Source organism: Coturnix japonica, chromosome 2 (assembly GCF_001577835.2).
Source record: "Coturnix japonica isolate 7356 chromosome 2, Coturnix japonica 2.1, whole genome shotgun sequence".
Taxonomy (NCBI): Eukaryota; Metazoa; Chordata; class Aves; order Galliformes; family Phasianidae; genus Coturnix; species Coturnix japonica.
In genome coordinates this window covers 24,292,657-24,312,986 of record NC_029517.1, presented here as the reverse complement: position 1 = coordinate 24,312,986, position 20,330 = coordinate 24,292,657, and the positions used below count along the sequence as shown (strand labels likewise).

At 38.7% G+C, this 20,330-nt stretch overlaps 1 protein-coding gene across 2 annotated transcripts; it reads right to left on the bottom strand.

Moving 5' to 3' along the window:
• Nucleotides 1-1,011: 1,011 nt before the first annotated feature.
• On the bottom strand, nt 1,012-17,817 carry TMEM106B (transmembrane protein 106B). 2 transcript variants are annotated; one of them, XM_015853611.2, is made up of 8 exons: nt 17,684-17,817; nt 14,294-14,515; nt 11,309-11,372; nt 9,792-9,951; nt 8,891-9,031; nt 8,738-8,787; nt 7,041-7,094; nt 1,012-6,333 (listed from the first exon to the last, which is right to left on the bottom strand). In XM_015853611.2, exons 2-8 carry the CDS (start codon nt 14,511-14,513, stop codon nt 6,195-6,197), a joined length of 828 nt encoding a protein of 275 aa, XP_015709097.1. In that variant the 5' UTR covers nt 14,514-14,515; nt 17,684-17,817; the 3' UTR covers nt 1,012-6,194. The 2 variants fall into 2 exon arrangements, with proteins under 2 accessions (XP_015709097.1, XP_032299057.1); XM_032443166.1 differs by lacking the exon at nt 17,684-17,817 and adding an exon at nt 17,500-17,519.
• Nucleotides 17,818-20,330: the final 2,513 nt, after the last annotated feature.

Below are 20,330 nucleotides of genomic sequence, written 5' to 3'. Positions count from 1 at the left end.
CTCTGGACAACTCTGGGAAGGAAAAAGGAGTATAGAAAATAGAAAGCATGATTGTTATTTCCCCCCCCCCCCCCATCTTAAACTGCAGTTCAAGAAGTACTTTTTCCTTTTTTAAAGAAATCCACAAACTGGACTCATGACTTCCATTAATTGCACGCTAAAGTTAGAGCAGAAAACCAATGTAGCCCTCATAAATAGGCCTCATAAATACTTATTTTCGTATAAGAGCAAGTAAAATAAATAAATAAATGATCCAAAACATCTGTAACAGATTATCTGCAGCATGAGAACATGCTATGAATACATCAAATAAAGCCTTGTTTCTTGTTTCAATCTTTCTTAAAGATTAAAGCTTTTAGGCAATAACACTGTAAACAGGTATTGTGAATCTGGCTGGGATGGAGTTAATTTTCTTCATAGCAGCCCTCACGATGCTGTGTTTTATGTTTGTGGCTAGAAGACTGTTGATAACACATTAGCGTTTTTGGCTAAATCTGAGCAGAGCTCACACAGCACTGAGGTTTCCTTTTTCATTGCTTCTAACCCTTTCCTCCTTGCCACACAGGAATTAGACTGCTGGGGAGGGAAAGAAGCTGAGAGGGCCAAAGTCAGGACATCTGAACCTGCACTGAGGGATATTCCACATAATACCAGAAGGTCATGCTCAGCAATAAAAGCTTGGTGAAAGTAGGAGAAAGGGGGACATTAGGGGTAATGGTGTTTGTCTTCCCACTGTGAACACCTGCCTGCTGACAGAAAATAAATTCCTGATTTACTTTTGCTTCTGCACACTGCTTTGCTTCACCTATTAAACCGGCTTTATCTCAACCCATGAATTTTCTTAGTTTTGAACTTCTGGCTCTTTTCCTCACCTCAGAAGGGCAGAGGTGAACAAGCAACTGGGTGAGGGCTTACCTGCCTGCTGGAGTTAAGCCACCACAACAGCCTCAGCTTTTGAGTCAGTTTCTTTGGTAGTCCAAAGTCAGACAACAGTCAATCACTCAAATTTGCTGCTTTGCTTTACTAGACTTTATTACAGGTCTAACACATTAAAACATAATATCAAAAAAAAAAAAGTAGACTGGTGAGTTTTTACACCACAGAATGCCACTAGTTATAAAAATTGAAGAAGTACTGTTAGTTTTAAGAAAGAACAAAAGATGCATGATCCCGACTTTTTTTAATAGAAAATTTAATATCATTCTTTGAGTCAAACAATTCTGTTTAGAACCAAATACCCATAATGAAGTTAAATCCAGATTTTGAACCTCTAAATAAGATCCATCGTCTCAGTTAACTTGTATTAAGATAGCATGTGTCTTACACACCCCAAATACCCCCTAGAGTGTTTATTTATCATGCTGAAGTTGACAGACTGTTTGCCACACAGTTACAAGAACAGGTTTACAATTTACAAGTTACAAAAATAGTTATAACTCATTAGTATTTCTATACATATTCCAAGCTATTATATGCACACTCTGTACAGTGGATGTTAACAGTGGTTAAGTTCACTTACTTGAAACAGGAAAAAAAACCCACAAAACTAAATCACTCATGGTCAGACCCAAAATATTTAGGCACCGTAATGCTTGCATGTCTGGCAGTTAACATCCCTACTTACAAAGCAAAAGCAGTTTCAGTATCCAAAAAACACACACATCCACACTGCAAGACCCTTAGCACAGGGTCTCACACTACACCTCAGGGCTGGACAGCTCTAACTGTACAGATTTCTTACAGAGAACAGCTCCTATCCAACAAGCCAACCCAAAGGCAGAAAACCAGGTTTGCATGACAAAAGTATTAGGGGCAGCAAAGCAATCTTCTTTATTAATTACCAGAATCTCCATTTAAAGGTTAACAAAAAAAGAAAAGAAAAAGATGGCTTCTTGAGTAGACAAATACCAGATGTTTCTGTCATACCCAAATATTTGTTTCAAACATGTTTGGTTGGATTTTATTACATTGGCTGCACTCACCTTGTTCATTCCTCCCTTTCAGAAGTAATAAGCCTAGAAGCATTGCTAGGGTTTTGGCATTTTGTTTGAGACAACAGAAAAAATTAGTTCAGAGGAGAGTATTACTGCTAGTCTTAGTTGTATCTTAACTACACCTGTCCAGTCCCACTGATGTGGGACTTCATGTAGGTGCCTCACTCTGAAACAAGTCACCCTCCTTCATAAGATGATAACACGCAGATATCCCACTACAGACCAGAGAGAGAGAGGAAGGAAAATAAGCAAAACCACCACTAAATCTCCCATCAGCTCTCCACCTCCCAGCACGAAGCCATAAATAGCAAACAAGAAATAACATTATTTTTTCAAGTCTACAAATCTCTCATACTGCTTCAAGCAACATCCTTCCCATCATGTGGGCACAGTATTTTAGTCTGATGGTTAAAGTCCCTAACAGTTCAATCCAAGTGCTCAGAAATTTTGTGGTTAGCCATACAGTAGAAAGCCTAGTCATATCTGCAGTGAACTGCTATGAAGAAATTTATCCACTTGAAGGACTTCAAGGACAAACTGAAACAAAGTCAACTGAGGCACGTACTTAACTCTGTCAGCACAAGGCTGCAAAATATACCACAACGTTAACATCAAGGTCATGCACAAACCAGAAATGCATTACGAACTTCAAAGCCACACTACCCAGGATAATATATTTAATGCTTGTCTTCACATGAAATTAAGCAGCAACTGCCCCCTAAACACCCAAATGGATAAACAAATCTTCAAGTTTTAGTGGTTTCATTTATTCATTTTTAAAGTATCATATTTAAATCCAATTTTGTTCTGTGGGCCAGAGCAGCAAAACATCTAACATTCTTACTCATTTAAGTGTTTCATCACCTGCCTTTGGATTTTGAAATTTTATGGCTATTGTAGATGGAATACATTTAAGGTTCTTATTTTGGATTGTGCCATTGCACGACAATACCTGAACAACTGTTCCAACAGATAACTAACGGAGCTTTACGGTAAAGTGCAATAGGATTTGCTACAGGAATTGCAAGGAAGAGTTCAAGTGAAAAGAATACCAGAAATAAATCCCGTGAAATATAACAGTACAATGTTGTCATGCATGCATTTGATCACATTCTAAGATTAAGGGATAAGTTATGAGTGAATAAATAAGTTAATCCATCAGAAAGACATTATACACAGACTAAAACAAACCAGGAAGGACAACGGTTGTTCAAGCTGAACTTCTGGAAAGAATTTAGAATCTGGACCATATTGAACCATAGGGATAAAATATAGAAATCAATAGAAATAAATGAGGTGGTAAGAGGTCTTTCATTTGAATCTATTTTTTTCATAGCTTGTTTGCACAACTTGGTTTGGTTAACAACATGCTGACTGTTATTGCAAGCACAAAGTACCACACTTTTAATGCTCTTGTAAAATGATTTAATTTGAAGATTCACCAATACTACCAGATTCCACTTTCAGGTAAGAACTCTTAGTTACTCAGTAATCCCACCACAAATTAACACTGTTAAGATTTACACCCACAAAGTAAGCCAGGTAATAAACAGTTATTAAAAAATAATATTTCATCCCTCCATATCCATGAAAAGAATAATCCCACTTCCCACTTTTTATTTTAAAGAAGGCAGCACAGAGCATTTTAAGCAGTGGGAGATTCACAGATTAAGTATGTGTTTTGCTCAGCACATCTGCCAAACTTTCACATGTCAGTCTGAGTTGTGTCACAACACTGCATAAGCAAGCATAAAATCCCTAGAAACCCTCTCATTCAAGCAGCACCTGCTACCTACTGTGACCAAATAAGTACAATGTTGTGCCATTCCAGTTATTTTAGATTACTTTTTATCCTTTGAAAACATTTTGGTTTAAACTGGTACAAAAATAAAATAAATATATGTATATATATACATATATATGTGTATATATACACACACATATACACACACACATATATATATATCTGACTAGGACTGTTTTCTTTTTTCTACATCAAAATGAAACAAGAAAAAAAAAAAATACAACCAACTCAAGGCTTAAATACCTGGATGTAGAGAAAAAAGAAATACAGCTTACTGGTTGACTTCAAATCTGACATGGCTTAAAGCAGATAGCTTTCCACATGCTCCAACAGAAACAAATCCTTCCATGTCACATAAAATACTAGATGTTACTTCTCTGCTCCTAGCATGCTCCCTTTCCACCCTGGTCTTGAGTTACCAGCTGTATCATTTCAGACTGTCAGATCAGCTTCTGCAAGTGTTGTACCATCCACAAGACTGAACCTGATCTACAGCTTAGGAAGACCAGGAGAGCCAGTTGTGAACTTCTTTGCCTTGTGGTTAAGATATAAAGAAGATTTTTAAGTGCCTAGATACAAGAAAAACTTTCAAATCATAAGTCAGTCATCAGAATCAATTATTCCAGTACCAAAACACTCCTAAACCAAAACTCAACTTTTCAGTCCTATCAAAAACTATAGAAAATTGACAGTTTATGTTCCAATATAATAGTCAGATTTTTCATAGACATTCAGGATAAATGCTCACTGCATTCAGACATTCTTTTTTTCTTTTTGTAGAGTTACTTATTCTTCCCCTCCCCCTTAAAAAAAAAAAAAGATATCTATCAGACTCACCTAACTGGTACGTTTCCCCACCACCACCTTTAGGTCCACCTGAGGAACACTGATGAATAATACAGACACGTAACTTCACCAAATTACTGCAGCATAAAGGATCATTAGTTGCAAGAAGTTACTCCATAGCCTTTTTCCATAGTGTTTATTGCTAATTCATTTCATATAGCTTATTTCCAGGAAATGGGCAGCATAAAAACCACAACAGTTCAGAAAATTTAGTATTTGTTACAATGCAATGTCTCAGTAGCACTTCCTTGAAGCTCCATCTGATTCAGAATTAAAACAAACCCGAACTAGTTAATTAAAAAGTTTTGTACCTAGCCCTTAGAACAGTCAGTTTTCAGAAGTCAATCAACTTCAGACCTGAAATTTACAATAGCTGTGCTTGATAGAGCCCCCCAGAAATTCTCATTGTGCAAACTAAACCAATTAAACTATTTTTTATTAGTTTTGTTCTAAGTCAGCTTTTCTTCTTCCAGAAGGAGTTGCTTTATTCTAACTTACACAACAGATAAGAACTATGAGCGCTCAGGAGATTCAGGTAACTACTTCACTGCATACTGAGCCTGTGTGCTAACTACACACACACCCCAAGGTATTAGCACTGACAAGTAGCTTAGATACAAAGTATATCAAAGAATAAAAATGCTGAAGATTTACATCGAGCTGCCCAAACAGTTTTCCACTTAGTTCCCAACTACACAATTCTGATTTCAATAGTTGTACTCCAAAGTTGAGCTGAAAAAGAATGGAATGACACCGTTGAAGTCTTAACTCCTTTACTTTACATAGTCTTGAATTTTTCTTTTGTCAGTAACGATTGTGGGGGGATTTCTTTCTTTAACCTTGTTTTAAACCTGGCAGCATACATTCTACTTATAACATCCCAGAGATGGCAGGGGGCAATATGAACAAGAAGAGGCTAGACTCTAGAAGTTGTACATTCAAGTATAGTGTGGCCCACAAGAGCTTTCCTGGCTTTCACAGACCACATATCACTTCTGATCAAGTACAGCAAAAAGTAGAATCCCAAACCAAAGAAATATTGCCACTGGTTTACTACTACTAATTTCACACCCAGGTCCCTCAAAGCAATCTTGTTACTTAAGTAGTTATGCTGCGAGTTTCAAGAGTCAAATATCAAGAACTGAAAATATAAACTTAGAAGTGATGAGTACCAATTCTTCTAAAATGCTCATTAGTGACACATTTCACCTAGACAGACAACACACAGTTACTCTAAATTGATATACCACACTGTAAAGCAAGGTCCCAGTTCGGCTCAAGAGTCTGTAATTCCCCCCTCTCCCTCCAACCACATGACTTGACTGTGTTTACAGTAATGGAAAGCGAACAGAAGGGGAAAAACACAACACTTAACAAGTGCATCTATATACATTTTGAACCTTTTCCCTCCTTGCAATTAAAGTGAACAGGCCACCATGTTTCCTATGCATTACATGCACATATTCTCTTCTTTACAAAGTACCAGTCCTATTTAAAGGATTTCTGCAAGCATTAAGATCAGTGATTTCCACACCAACCAACAGGTGCTTTTACTGTGGAGGCTGGAGTACATTTAAATATTCTGACTGGCCCAGCTGGTAGGTTGTGTTTCCTCCACAGTCCACATACTGGTATTTCTCTCGGGATATTTGCTCAGAGTGGCCGAAGTAAGAGGTTGTCACCGTCACTCTTAAAAACACAAAAGAGATGCTTGTTTTGTAAAGGACTGTAGAGTTCCCTATTCTAAAGTCACTAATAGGTTTTTAAAGAAGTTCATGAGCAAAACATGTAACATGAGGAACAAAGTTTTTTTTTTTTTTTTTTTTTAAATTAAGAAATAATACCTGTTAAAACAATCTACAGATTTTTCCTATAGAATAAAAAGCATCCCCTGAGCAGAGTTTTTTCCTAAAGACAGTAAAGCCAAGGTTTAACCATTAATACCCTGCTTTGAAAAGGGAACAGAACTGATTACAAAAGTTACACAAACGTTGTTCAACACACCACCCCTCCCAGCCCCCAAAAACAGGCAGCTGTTGATTCAATCTGCTACAAAAAGCAGACTCTGGCAGAGTATCAAAAACCTTTGACTAACTCAAGGCCATGAGATTTTCAGCAAGTTTTGGACAGCACCTGATAAATACAAGCTCATAACAAGGTTTAAGAGACCATAGGAACTCCATGCCATAGTCCAACTGCAGAGCAGATGCAGTACTAACAGTTGCAGCTACTCAAGTATCTTTACACTACCAGACCCCACCAAAAGAAGTTATCTTTCTACAGTTCCATTTAAAGAACAAATGATACTACAACAGAAAGTAAATTGAGTAATGTTTCAGCAAGGACTATGTGACTTTTAACGTTTCTTCCAACAGATAGAAAATTCCCATACTTACTGCATCATCACTACAATGTTGTGCACCTTGATTGATGGCAAAGTACAGAAGTCACTGAAAAAAAGAATAACAGCTATTAGATTTACATCAAACTCTTATAGACAGCAATCTTAAAAGTAAGAATTGTTGCTTCAACCAGAAATCCTATATCAGTACACATAAAGCCTGTAGAATCACTAGTAATGGCAATTAAAACACTCATTGAAAAACCACTGCCCGCAAGCATGTACTCAGTCTAGGTCTATTTGTACATACAGTCTTACTTTTACAAGAAGTATGTTCACATGTGCTTGCTTACATGAAATGCTTGCCAACAAAGATGTCTTGTGAAACAACATCCACTCTCAGAAGCCAGCTAGAAGCTGACATGAAGAACTACATCACAGCATGTCTTCCCTGGTGAAGAACTTTACTATAAAAGCATATGGGCATCATTTGCTGCAATTCCACTTCACATTACCAGATTTAAATATAGAGAGGAAATTTTACCACAAAAGATTGTTATTCTAGCTTCAATATCTGTTCATGTAAGATCAGTGATTTCTATTAAAAAAAAGACCCAAGGGTTTATTCTAGTCCCCAGAGTTTCACCAACTTAAAAAATCCCCAGTGCGTTTTTACAGTAATTCACTTCTCTATCATGCAAAGTGATCTTTGCAGATAGCAATACCAGTTACTGTTCTCTTACAAGATAAACTCTACAGACTGGTATTTTCTGAGCTATACCTACATACCAGGTACAAAAAGAGTTACAGAAGCACATATGCTTCCTTTTGAAATTAAGCTTCAGCAAATGCTGCAACACTCACAAAGCATTAATGGACTTAAAGTAACAGAACAGAGAAATAGTATTCAGAGGGTGAGTAGATCCAGAAGATTCAGGACCACTTAACCGCTAATCCTCACGTCATTAAGAGGTGACAGAAATACAATGCTTTATATTTATTTGAAGTTGCCTCCACTTCTCAGTCTCACACCTGTTCCATCTTACTCCAACTCTTCAAGGCTATAAGGTTCTCTTATAGCTCCCTACTCAAAAGGGCTGGCATCCACAACTGTGCATAGCATCAGAGTCTCAACAGTTAAGAGTTCAGACTGAATGGAACGAGTTAATTTCAGCACAGAAGAACCAAAACTCAGTATTGTTACCAAAACATGAGTCACTGGTCAAGTAAACTTTCAGAAGCTACAAACTATAACAGCTTGAAGTTTAAATAAAGGCTATAAATACTGCTTACCATGATATACATATGGTCTGAAGAGTTGAAAATAAAAGCTAGCCTCTTATTTGTATAAACTTAAATATAGACTTCCTCTACAAGAGTAAATTATGAGAAACTTACTAGTGAATATATTACAGAAACATACTTATGTTCCCAACCCTGAAGTAGCTGGCCCATGCTATTCCAAAGGCCTATAATAGCTGAAATAGAGATACCATTCAAAGTGCAGAGCCATGTACAGCAAGCCACTATATGAAACCACAAAATGAAACTAACTAAATAAATAAATAACAAAAAAAAAACCAAAACAAAAAAAAAAAACAGTTTAAGTAGTTTTCAGTACTACTAAATTGATACCAAAAAATAGCACACTATCTCTGTAAACACATCTCAGCTCTGAAATTCATTTCATTTACAAGAGCACCATCATAACTTTTATGAAGACAGGCAATATTTAGAGGCTGGTATGCTTACAACATGTAGCTCATTTCATCTTGTATGACTGTGGGCACCATATAGTCAATCTAAAAAAAAGGGGGGGAAAAAAAAAAAGCAAGAAAAATTAACTGAGCAGAATTGCATGTGAAGACTTACATACACCCGACTTAAAAAGCCCATTCTACTTACCTGTTTCATATCCAGAGGACCAATGTTGGTGATGTTGTTTAGACGTGCTTTGCCAATAACTGTTTTTGAAAACTGAACTTGGGCTGTGATGTTTGCGACCTCAACTGAATAATAGTTGTTGTTTGTTATATTTAACGTGTTCTGTAAATAACAAAAACAAAAAAGCAAATAATAAGAACTTCTCATTCTTTGTATGTTGAGGAGCATAAATTTTTGAACTTACATATGAAACAATTATACTGGCATAATTTCAGATATTCTTTCCTGTCATCTGAGGTTTCCTTGGGGTAAGGTGGAAGGGAACCAACAATTCAGCCCCTTCTCAGGGGCACTTGTGCAGAAGATTGTGCTTTCCAGTACATTCACAACTCCACTGATGACTTCCTTCCCCTACAAATGCTGACTATTTCATTCTATTCTCAGCTATCGCTTCCATGAACTTTAACTACTTCAGAACTTTTTGTATCATAGCTACATGTTTTATTTAAAGACACCATGAAGAATTCCATCAAAAGTGTATGGAAAGAACTTCTCAAAGGTTTGAGGTGCATAGGAAATAATTTTTCTTCAAAATCAGTTCTGACAGATATACAATACCAGTTGCTGAATGGTATTCCTGTATCTACATTCCATCTATATTCCCATAATAACCAAAAGAAATTCAAAGTCACAGTTCCCGTGAAATCAGAAGACTCAGTGGTAGCCTGCAACTACAGCTGTATTAGCTATAGCTACAGGAAGCAGTCACAGCAAGTCCAGTTACATTTTCAAATTGCTCATTGTATCTGCTGGTATTTCTTAAGGCACTAAGTTCACCAGCTAGCCCACAATTTCTATGTATATTAAACTGCCCCAGCAGAATTTCTCATTGCACATATTGCAAACAAGCAGACAGCCTTACCGTAATATTTAAATATATTATACGTCTGCTCTGTTCATAGTTGACATAAACTGACTTCACGCCAATGTATTCAACATCGACTGAGCGAGGAAACAAGAAAAATACAGCCAGTCCAGAAAGTAGGAGACATACAATTACAGAAGCAGTCACATAGAGTTTTCTGTGGGAAGAAAAAAAGAGCACACTTCAGAGTTAAAAGCACATTAAAGGCAAATAACACACCACTCTTTTTGTTTAAGCGATAAGGAACACGACTAAACAATATAACTAAGTTCAACCTGATTCCAACTGCAACTAATTTCCAAAGGGGGGGATGGGAAGGGAAGTTATACTGCACTTCATGTCCATGTCACAAATAGAGATGATACTCTTGTATGTATATTAGAAAATAAGTTCCAAAACACGTGGTTATCCCAACATTCAGAAATTTGAGGTAAACAGAAGAGGAAAATGTTCATTTGTTTTGAGATAAAAGCACTTCCTTTAAAGTTTATTTATAGTAGAACCTTACTCATTCTGCAGGAATCTTCAGCATGCTGTACTTGTACCAAAACATACCCAGAAAAGAAGAATAACACTTATGTTTTACTTGGGATTTTTTGTCAACAAAAAAAACAACAAAACCACCAATAAAATAACCCAACACTTTCTGGGAAAGTATCAGGAACATCTTAGAACCCTGCTATGAAATGCAAATCTGCAATTAAATTAACACAAAAGGAGGAAGGGACTTCAAGCATCAAAAGTGCACAAACAAAAGGCTCTACAACAGCTGCAGTTTTCTTAAAGTCAGGATACTAAGGGAATATTTCTCAAATTTAGAATACTGCTACATCAAATTCATTATGTATGCTATCTATTATGTGAACTTACTGTATTTTTTTACATTATTATTTTCTGTTTACTACAAACACCCAAAGACTTAAAACATGTATGTGATAAAAAGAAACCGTTAAAGATTTAATTACAGTGTTGAGTAGATCCTAGAAGAAAATACATCACTCCAAATTATGTTATATGAGAAAGATAAGCTTGTTTATTCTACTAGCAACTCAGATTCATTTAAAAATGAATTTCTAGGTGACTTATTTTGTAGTAGAGGCCCAAAGTTAACACCTTCTCTGCTTTAAACTTTAATAATGAAGATGTATCTGCCTAGATCCATTACTATCTTACAGAGAATGATAAGCAGTTGCATAGTTGTGATTCTATGATTCTATGATATGAATAACCACTGACATTCAGACAAATATTGACATGAAAACATTGTGCAGTACTACCAACTTTACAAGACCTACTTTGATGGTTGTGTACAGGCCTATTAATAAATAACTCTCCTAAGAGTTAGAGGCAAAGGTTGATAGTACAAGCAGAATTCTTTCAATACCAAACGCAAGAAAAAAACAATCCAGAGTTGAGAAGAATCAAGTCAAATCACTATCTCCTTTAAACTGCTACATTTTAGCTAGAAGAGAATGTGAAAACTGTAGGTTCACATATCACAGCTATTAACTTACGTTCTTCTTGGCCTTAGTCTCTGATCACTGTATGGAATTAATGCTACCAGCTGGTTTTCCTGCCCTAGAAATAAAAACACTGTTTCAGAATTTAAACAAGAAGAGTCATTACTTTTGCAATTACATCAAATAAAAAGTGGCCTTTACAACTTTATAGCACTGAATCTGAATGAACATTGCCATAGCACACATACGTCTGCCACTTTCTGAAATAAAAGATACTAACCTCAAAAGGAAAAAAACCAAAAAGCTGAGTAACACTAAAACAGCAGTAAATTCTGCCTTTGCATTGTACTCATGCACAGGTGGCAAAACACCTCAGGTACTTCCTTTTCTCTCTAGCAAATGGTGCCAAACAGATTTCAGCTCTCTGTGTTAGACTATAGAGAGTCAGAAACCAAGAACAAAAGCACAGAGGATCTATTGAAAAACACATGGATGAAACCTGTCATTATGTACTTTGTGATTTGATATAGAAACAATGTAACTGAGATTCATCTATACCAGCACACAGAAGCCTCAACAGGAACTCTGATCTGCATTTCCAGCCAAATGCAGAATCTGACCAGCACTATCACGTAGCTAATTAATTGTGCTGAAGTGTTTTCAACATGAATCACAAAGCTGAGCCTTTGCTAAGCATGAAGTAGTATAAAACATCAACCTTGTAAACAGCTCTACCAATTTAATTTTCAGGTCAGCAACCTTACACTGAAAAGTTAAAGCTGTCCAAATACCAAAATGCAATTTCATGCCAGTATTAAACAGTTTAATCATCATAGTCTATACTGTGGCCTTCCATAACAGACATGCAATGATCCACAGAACCCTTAATTTCTCATCTCTCCCCTTAAAAAACAAAAATATGATTTCTTTCTTAAAAGTACTGAGAAGTAATTAAGACAGTCCTATTTATTTTGATAACCCACTTGAAGTTTCAGTTTTAGTCAAACGATTTCATTATAATTTATGAAAAACAAGCATTTTTGATATTCAGTCAGACGTTTAATAAATGGTTTGTATCCAGAAATCCTCCAGCCAAAGAAATTAGTTTATGAGCACAGAAGTCCTACAATAACAGAATTTTCCCTTGCACTAGAATGAGTAAAAAATTGCCATTGGTATTATTAAATAATTCAAGTAAGAAAGCAAACAAACTTTCTTTTCCATAGTCTTCTAGTTACTTCACTGTACTTCCTATTCAATGAATTTGGAAGAATTCAAAGTCGAAGAATTCACTGTGTTATAACACTGAGCAGCTCCTACATAAATCCCCCTTGATATTTGCAACCGTTTAAATATCCTGCGCCCCAACATTTGCCTCCAAGGGAGACTTGTTATTTGTGAACAATGTGAAAACTTCCAACAGAATCACATGCATCTGTGCCACATCAGCCTGGTACAGCAGTCAGTTTGTCCAAGCTGCAAGTTAAAATCAGTTCTGTGAGCTCTTACAGCCAATATTATGACTACTTGGGATAAGAGTTCTAACAAAAACAAAGCCTTCCATCAGTTCCTCCCCATCGTAAAGGCAGAAGGCCATGCCTCAGCACACTGCATTCACCACTTTCTCCTGCCCGGTTTCACATACCCTGCATTTTCCCTTAAAAGGTCAATTTCTAAATAGCTATACAAGATTATTACCATACAGGAAGGAACTGCAATAAAACAGAACGTTTTATTCAATGAAAAGTGAACAATGAAGTCAGCAAATAAAGAAAACTTTTAATCACAAAGTTGCAACATGCTCCTTCCTGCAGCAGCCAGAGAATACATGTGTTTCCATGCATAGCAAAGGCAAATTTGACAACCGAAATGTGAAGCGAAGCGCAGGGCACTGAAAAGAGTGAGGGCAGAAAGACACCTACACATGAACCAGAAAAGATGCTTTAGGAAAAGCTTTCAAAAGCTTCTCTCTGGTACACAGCAAACCAAGATTTTAATCTTCCAGATGCTCTTCTAAAAAATAATCCAGAACCTTGTCTATCAACACTCTATAGACACAGCCTTTCCAAATGATAACCTGAAACTCTGGCTTCAATTAAGTTATGACTCTAGATGATGTTTGACAAGCACAGGATTCACCTGTCGAACCAGTTGCTCAAGTGTTGAAAAATCTGACATCTCAGCATTGTTGTTTAAAACATCTGTACTGGAAGCATCTTTCTATTGCATGGACATCCTAGGCATGCCAATCATCCTGGAAAAGCACGTCATGTTTTAGAATGCATTTTTCAAACAAATACTTGAGAGTTGGTTTTCAGTATCCAACTGTAAGAAACAAGCAACTCTCCTCCAAGTTATAACAATACCAAAGCATGATCTAAGAAGGAGAGCTGAGTGTTGTTAACTACTTACTACCTTTGCGCCTTCACCAGCACACACACCACTTGTTCTTCTAAGACAGTCAGCTGGCCTGCTGCCCTTATGCCAGTTGGCGAGAAAGAGAAGAACGAGACTGCATTGTTCTTCATAAGTTTTACCATAAGTAACCTCATTTTTATTAATTCTGTTTTTTTACATGAAAACAACAGAACAGCTTTAGTTTATACAGGCCTACACTCTTCTTCTCCCCATGTCTAGTGATATTAGAATGTTCTCTATACTTGCAATTACTTTTGCAAAGTTGTGTATTTCTCCAAATAGTTTAAAATTGTTACTTAAAGATACATCAAAATGTCTCAAAAATAAGAGGTCAGCAAATTCAACTTACAAAAGCTAGGGATTAAAGCATAGAAGCAAGGCATGCTGCACTGTACAGGCAAGGAAAGAGCAAGCAGGTGGTAGTCAAAGCTGATAAGGCAATATACATTTTGTTCACACAGTGTAATAACACTAAAATACTTAGTGCTAAAATGAAAAGATGACTACAAAATATCTTTACTGGAGTTATTTGCTATGACTTATTATAGTTACTACTGCATTCATTTATGAAGTAAATTTATGACTAAAATAAGAAAAAGGAAAGAAATGAAGGGAACTTACCTCGTGGAATTCTTCCCGTTCCCTGGCAGGTAGGACAAGTGACACTATCCCTTCCTGTGAATTCCACGTATGGAAACTGTGACACATCCCCACACCTGCCATCCTCACCGTGTGATTCTGAGTGAACTAACCCATTCCTCATATTATCGGACACTGTACCTCCATCATAGCCATCTTCCTTACACGTGTGTATCGGTAGATGAGAAAGAGATTTTCCCATTTCTAAAATAAAAGGCAAAAGAAGGGGTTTTTTTGTGGAGAACAATTCAAATATGGCTTGCAATTTATTCATCTGTATCAAGTAACTCTTAGTGTATAATCTACTATTTAGACTAGGCTCCTATTAACTTCTGCTGTGTTTAGACTCTATCAAACTTGCAGTGTTAAGGCCCAATTAAACTGGAGTCTGTCTCAAACAAAAAATCTGATCTACAGGGGAGGCCTGTTCAGGTGCTGAGCACACACAGGTTAAACAAGGGTGGGTGAGAGGCTCCCAAGGCAGAACAACCAACTACTGCCAATGAGTTACAGCAGTCAAGCATCACTGGACAAACTATCACAGGACACGTGGATCTCAATGAAATAATTTCAGTACTTAACATGCTCCACAAACCAGGCTCACAATGTTCTGCAGAACCTGCACATGCAACTGAGTCAGTTCTAATAAGCTTTTTTAGGGCAAATTTGTTTGGACAACACAGGATCAGCAAGCAGTCTCTAGGCTAGTAATACATATCTTCAGGTGTTGAAATTGATGATTTCTTTAACACCAAAGAGGACTGTTTCACAGTAAAAATCAAGGTGAAAAAAAAAAAAAGAAAAGTTAATACTATAAATATATTGCATTTCTAAAGGCCTGGTAAAATAATAATCACAAAACCAGATTGTGTTAGCTATGTGAATTCATAATTTTCCCACAAATGTCCCTTTTCAGCCACACCACTGGAACTACCATGAAACAGTTGAAACCAAAAGCCACAATGATGTGATAGAAGTGGCCACCCTCCTAATTTGCAACGGATATGAAACAACTCAGAATATATATATATATATATATATATATATATGTCCAGAAACAGCAGTCAGCTGTCCAGCTTAAACCCATAACCTCTTCTAATTAGCCAACAGAAACACTAAGCACCCAGTTCACTGATGATGCCTTTGAGAACAGAGGGATTTAAAGTATGCAGAACTTTTGTTTCTCTACTGCATTTGGAATTTTTGCTAGTAATTATCACTCTGGCACACCAAGAGAGGAAGCACAAGGAGGATTATTAAGACAGTAATGTAAGTCAGACTATTTTAGACCAACCACTCCAGACAGAAAAATATCTGAAGTAAGGTGATGGTAACATAAGCCCAGCATTAATGAATTGCATTGCCACAAAAGCTAGGTGAATGTAGGAGGAGAAATGTAATTCAGCTATTGTGAGCAAGTCCCGGTTACTGTTTCAGCAAACATGAAATTTTATTATTATTTATTATAAGGGTAATAAAATCCATGCAAGAAGGAAAACTGTGTATCCTTTTGTTGCTACAGCAATTTTTTAATACTCTAAGTTAGGGAGCCATTCAGTATAATAGAAATTATTGAAATAAAAACTGAAACTACTGTGTTATTGAAAAAAGCTTCCTGAAAAAGCAGCTGAAGTAATTCCACATGCATTTTCCTTCCTCTTATCTTCATAGCTGACTTACAGCCTCTACGCTACAGAACTCAAGTCTTGCAGCTTAGGTAACAGCTGTCACATGTATAGATCAGTCCCTGGTCCTCCTGCATTACAACCTCATTCACTTTACCTATTCTACTGATGAGAGAGGCTATATCAGCATTAACAAGCAAAGACAAAACAATAAAAACAACACTAGAAGTAAAAAACAGTTGCTGAGGATTCAACATCCACTATACATATTTAGTGAGTTTTATTTCATACTAGCTTTAGCTGGGGCTGAACAGCCACTAGCAATTGAAGCACATCATCTAGTTTTAGTTTCTCTCAACAGGAAGACAGTTCACGCACTTTCCAATCTCATCACTATGTGAACTGAAGAGCAGCATGCAAGGGTAGCTGCAAATTCATTTCACACCCTTGATTTGAATTAAAATATCAGTGCAGATGTATCCTTCAATGCCATGCACACAAACTTCAATAATTAGAATTTAATAGCTTTTTTTTTCCTACCACTAGTGATTTAGTAGATTAATATCCCAATTTGCAGATGAGAAAATTGGCAATTTCAAGTGAAACGCATTCCTCTATAATTCTCTCTTTACCACCTTCCAACCACACAAGCATTGAAGCTTACAGCAGCTGACCAACACTTTAGAACACCTTGTTCTTTCACCCCTTACAGGTCAGACAACAGTTCTGAGAAGGAGTTATCTTTGTATCTGACAGCTTCTACACTGTCAACAAATTCTCACATCCTATTTTCTTTTCCTACCAGCTGTGCTGGGACCCAGTCTCTCCCTTGTAACTGATGCCTATACTCCTTAAACTTGTGTAGAGTTTCCTTGAATTCAGAGTTTGTCAAGAGAGAGCTTTGCAAATTTAAAAACAACGTTGATAAGGCAGTTTTGTTTAAGACTTTGCCCTTCAGATAACTGATATGCACCACAGAACACAACACCAACAAAACCCAAATAACATGTGAAACAAATAAAGCAACCACATCCTGAGCTATATAAAGCAGTTATGAAACTCCCTTTTAGTTTTGGATCTTGAAGAAATCTCACAGAGTTTAACTCAACTGCTGCAGTTCTCCAAAGAAAGAGTCAGGATGCCATTCCTACTTCTTATGTGCAAATACACAAACTTGAGGTTGGAAACCTACTTAATTTTCATAACAAAACAAGGCTCCTAAGCATGGCGATTCTCCATTGGTCCATCAGCTGTGGGTGAAACACTGCTAGCATCCAAAACACCGAGGAGAGGCACAGCAATGACTTGGCACTCACAAACATGCCCTGCACGGGAAGGCACGTCTGACAACGCACAGCACCAAACTACCTCTCACCAACTGCTCAGCGATCTATCTCTCTGTGCCCTTTGCAACACTGGCGCTTCCAAAAATTAACCAACAAGCCGAGACCCTTCCCGACACCCCCCACGTTGTGCATCGGGTGAGCCCCGCATGCGGCTGCTCCACGCAGAGGTCCCAGCCCTCCGAGCAGGGCAAAGCCGAGCTCCCCCCGCAGCCCTTACCGGGGCTCAGCGCCGAGGGGCCTGGGGCAGCCGTGTGTCTGCCCGCACCGCACCGCACCGCACCGCACCGCCCCCGGCCCAGCCCAGCAGGGCCCAGCTCCTGCCGAGACACAGAACCCCAGGCCGCCCTCGCCTCGGCTCCCGCCCCCATGCCCTGCCGCTCTCCGGCTCTCCCCGTCCCCACCTGCTCGGCGGGCCGGGCCGGGCTGCGCCTGGCGCTGGGGTATGACAGGGCCGAAGGCTCCGAGCGAGACGCAGCTCCCCCAGCCCTAAACACAGATCCGGGCCCTGCGCAGGCGCGGGGGGCGGTGACGCTGCGGGCGGGGAGCGCTTCGGTTGTGGCTGCTGCCCGGCTGGAGACCTGCGCTGTGCGGGACGGGGAAGGCTGGGTTGGCTTGTTTGTTGCCATAGCACTGTGGTTATTTTCTCTTCCCTGTTTGATCGGTGGTAGTGGAGGTAAATGACCCCACTGCGCTCCTGTTAGAAGGGAGGGCAAGGAGAGCTGTGGCAGGCCGGCATAAAGGCAGCAGGAAATAGGCACAGCGCCTCTGTTGGGGGTGGCCATTTGGTTCTGTAGCTCACGTCTCGTTTTACAAGGATCTTGCACAACTCACGTGTATTCGGGGCATGAGCAGTGAGATGTTTTCCAGGCATTTTACTGGAACAAAGTAAAGCACATTGGAATGGAATGAACTTGAGGTTGTTGCTCTCTCTCCGTGCCTGCAGCTGGTCTATGAAATGGCTGCCCGGGGAGACAGCTCGAGGAGTGCGGGGCAGCCAAGGGACGTGAGGCCATGCAGTGGGGCACGGCTGGGGATGAAGGATTTTGAAGGGCCAGGGTGGAACTCAGCCCAGCTTGGGAGCCTCAGGCCAACGGCAGAAATGGGGCTGTGGGAGGGAAGGCCTGAAGGAGGTCACGTACCAAAGTCCAAGGGCAAACATAAGGGCAGACTTCAAGGGAGAGGATAAGGAAGTAGTTATTATGACAGCATGGGATAAGCATGAGGACAGGGCATGGCTCCAGGCTGCTCTGGATACTGGGAGGGGGCACACGGCCTCCAACACCAGTCCAGAGCTGCTGTAGATATGAGCTCTGCTGGCAGCATCACTTGTGTTGGGCTATGTGGATAGGCAAAGAAAATAACTCACTTGCAAATATATGCACTCAGAAAGAAATGGTCTGCACGTATCATGACCTGAACCAATGTCATTCTGTTTATTTTCTTTACCCTTCAAACTTCCTGTTTTTTGTTTTGTTTTGTTTTTCTGTGAGTATAGAAGCTCTTGTTTAGCAATCATCCTCACTCCTAGTTAGCCAGTTCATGTGAAGGAGAGGCCTGTGTGCTGTTTGCTGGAGACTCTACTACTGTGGACGGGTATGGTCAAGTGTCTGAAAGTAGTGGCATAGCTGCCATGTGGTGGTCTTTGTCCCTCTTCAGCCAACACTTTTGCCAGACTTCAAGTTTCCTGAGGTCCCCATTAAAGGGATGACCATGGTACACTGTGGATTCCCACACACAAATTTATATGTATAAGAACCTTTGAACAGAACCCTGGCTTGTTTGGAACCTGTTAAACGTGACATGTTCAGCAACAAATGCCAGATTATGTGGATTTGGTAAGCCTGGCTACTGGCTTAACCGGCTATTGACCTTTGGTTCAGTCTCAAGTTTATATTGATCCACATCAAACAATGTCAGAATGTTTCCAGCTATCGAAATAGAAAATGAGAACAGTCTTTGCCTTTTGAATACTAGCAGAGAATAATGTCAGTCAGTCACATTAATCTGAATCATACTACAGGAGACACGTGGAATAAGTCTAACAGAAAGGTTTTTGGAATGGCTTTGGAAAGTCACACTGAATTCTGTCTACTCAGAGTTACTTAGTCTGACAGAGTATCTCAATATAAATTTACTTTCCTAGCAAATTTGAAATGCAGTGAAGTCTTGGGCCAAATTACACTTTTACACCTTTGATTGCAGCAGTTTTCATCCAAGGCTGAAACTAATCTAGAAGGCCAAATGCAGGTCAGGATGTTACATTGTTTCTCTTTCCATGATAGATCCCAACAGTTGAAGTCTGCATGAGGTTTTGAGTCTGTTACTTTAAACAATAGATCATTTTGTATTAATTACATTTCCAAACTGCCATAGCCTTTCCTTTTGTAGCTTTGATACATTAAGAAAGCTCCTCTCCTCTCCTCTCCTCTCCTCTCCTCTCCTCTCGCTCTCACTCTCCTCTCTCTCACATACTCCTCTCCATCTCCTCTCTCTCCTCTCCTCTCCTCTCCTCGTCCTCTCCTCTCCTCTCCTCTCCTCTCCTCTCCTCTCCTCTCCCTCCCCCCACATATCCCTTCTCTCCCTCTTTGTTTTATGCTGCTTTCATTTAGAAAGTGCATAAAGAAAATTTAAGAAGTTGAAAAACTGAAAAAATCTTGCTCACCAGTTAGGTGCCTTAAGCTCCTTAATAGTTATCTTAAATATAATTTATTTATTATAGGCTAAAGTTATGCAGTAAGAGTTGAGAATAAGCAATAATATGAAAGTTCTGTATGCAAGAGTGAAAAACATGAGAAGTATGTGGTATTACTGATAACAAGATGTAAATGTTGCAAGCACATTAGAAGTGCTTAAATATGGGATGAGATACTTGAAATTGTCACTGAAGTGGGCCACTGAGCTTGGACCGATTGAAACAAAATAGCTCTGGTTATAGAAGGAGTATTTTATACATTTTACACTGCACAGCATCCGGTATTGCCAGTGCCTGAAACTGACTGGACTGTGCTAACCACAACTGGACTGGGACTGCGTTCTTAAACGCAGATA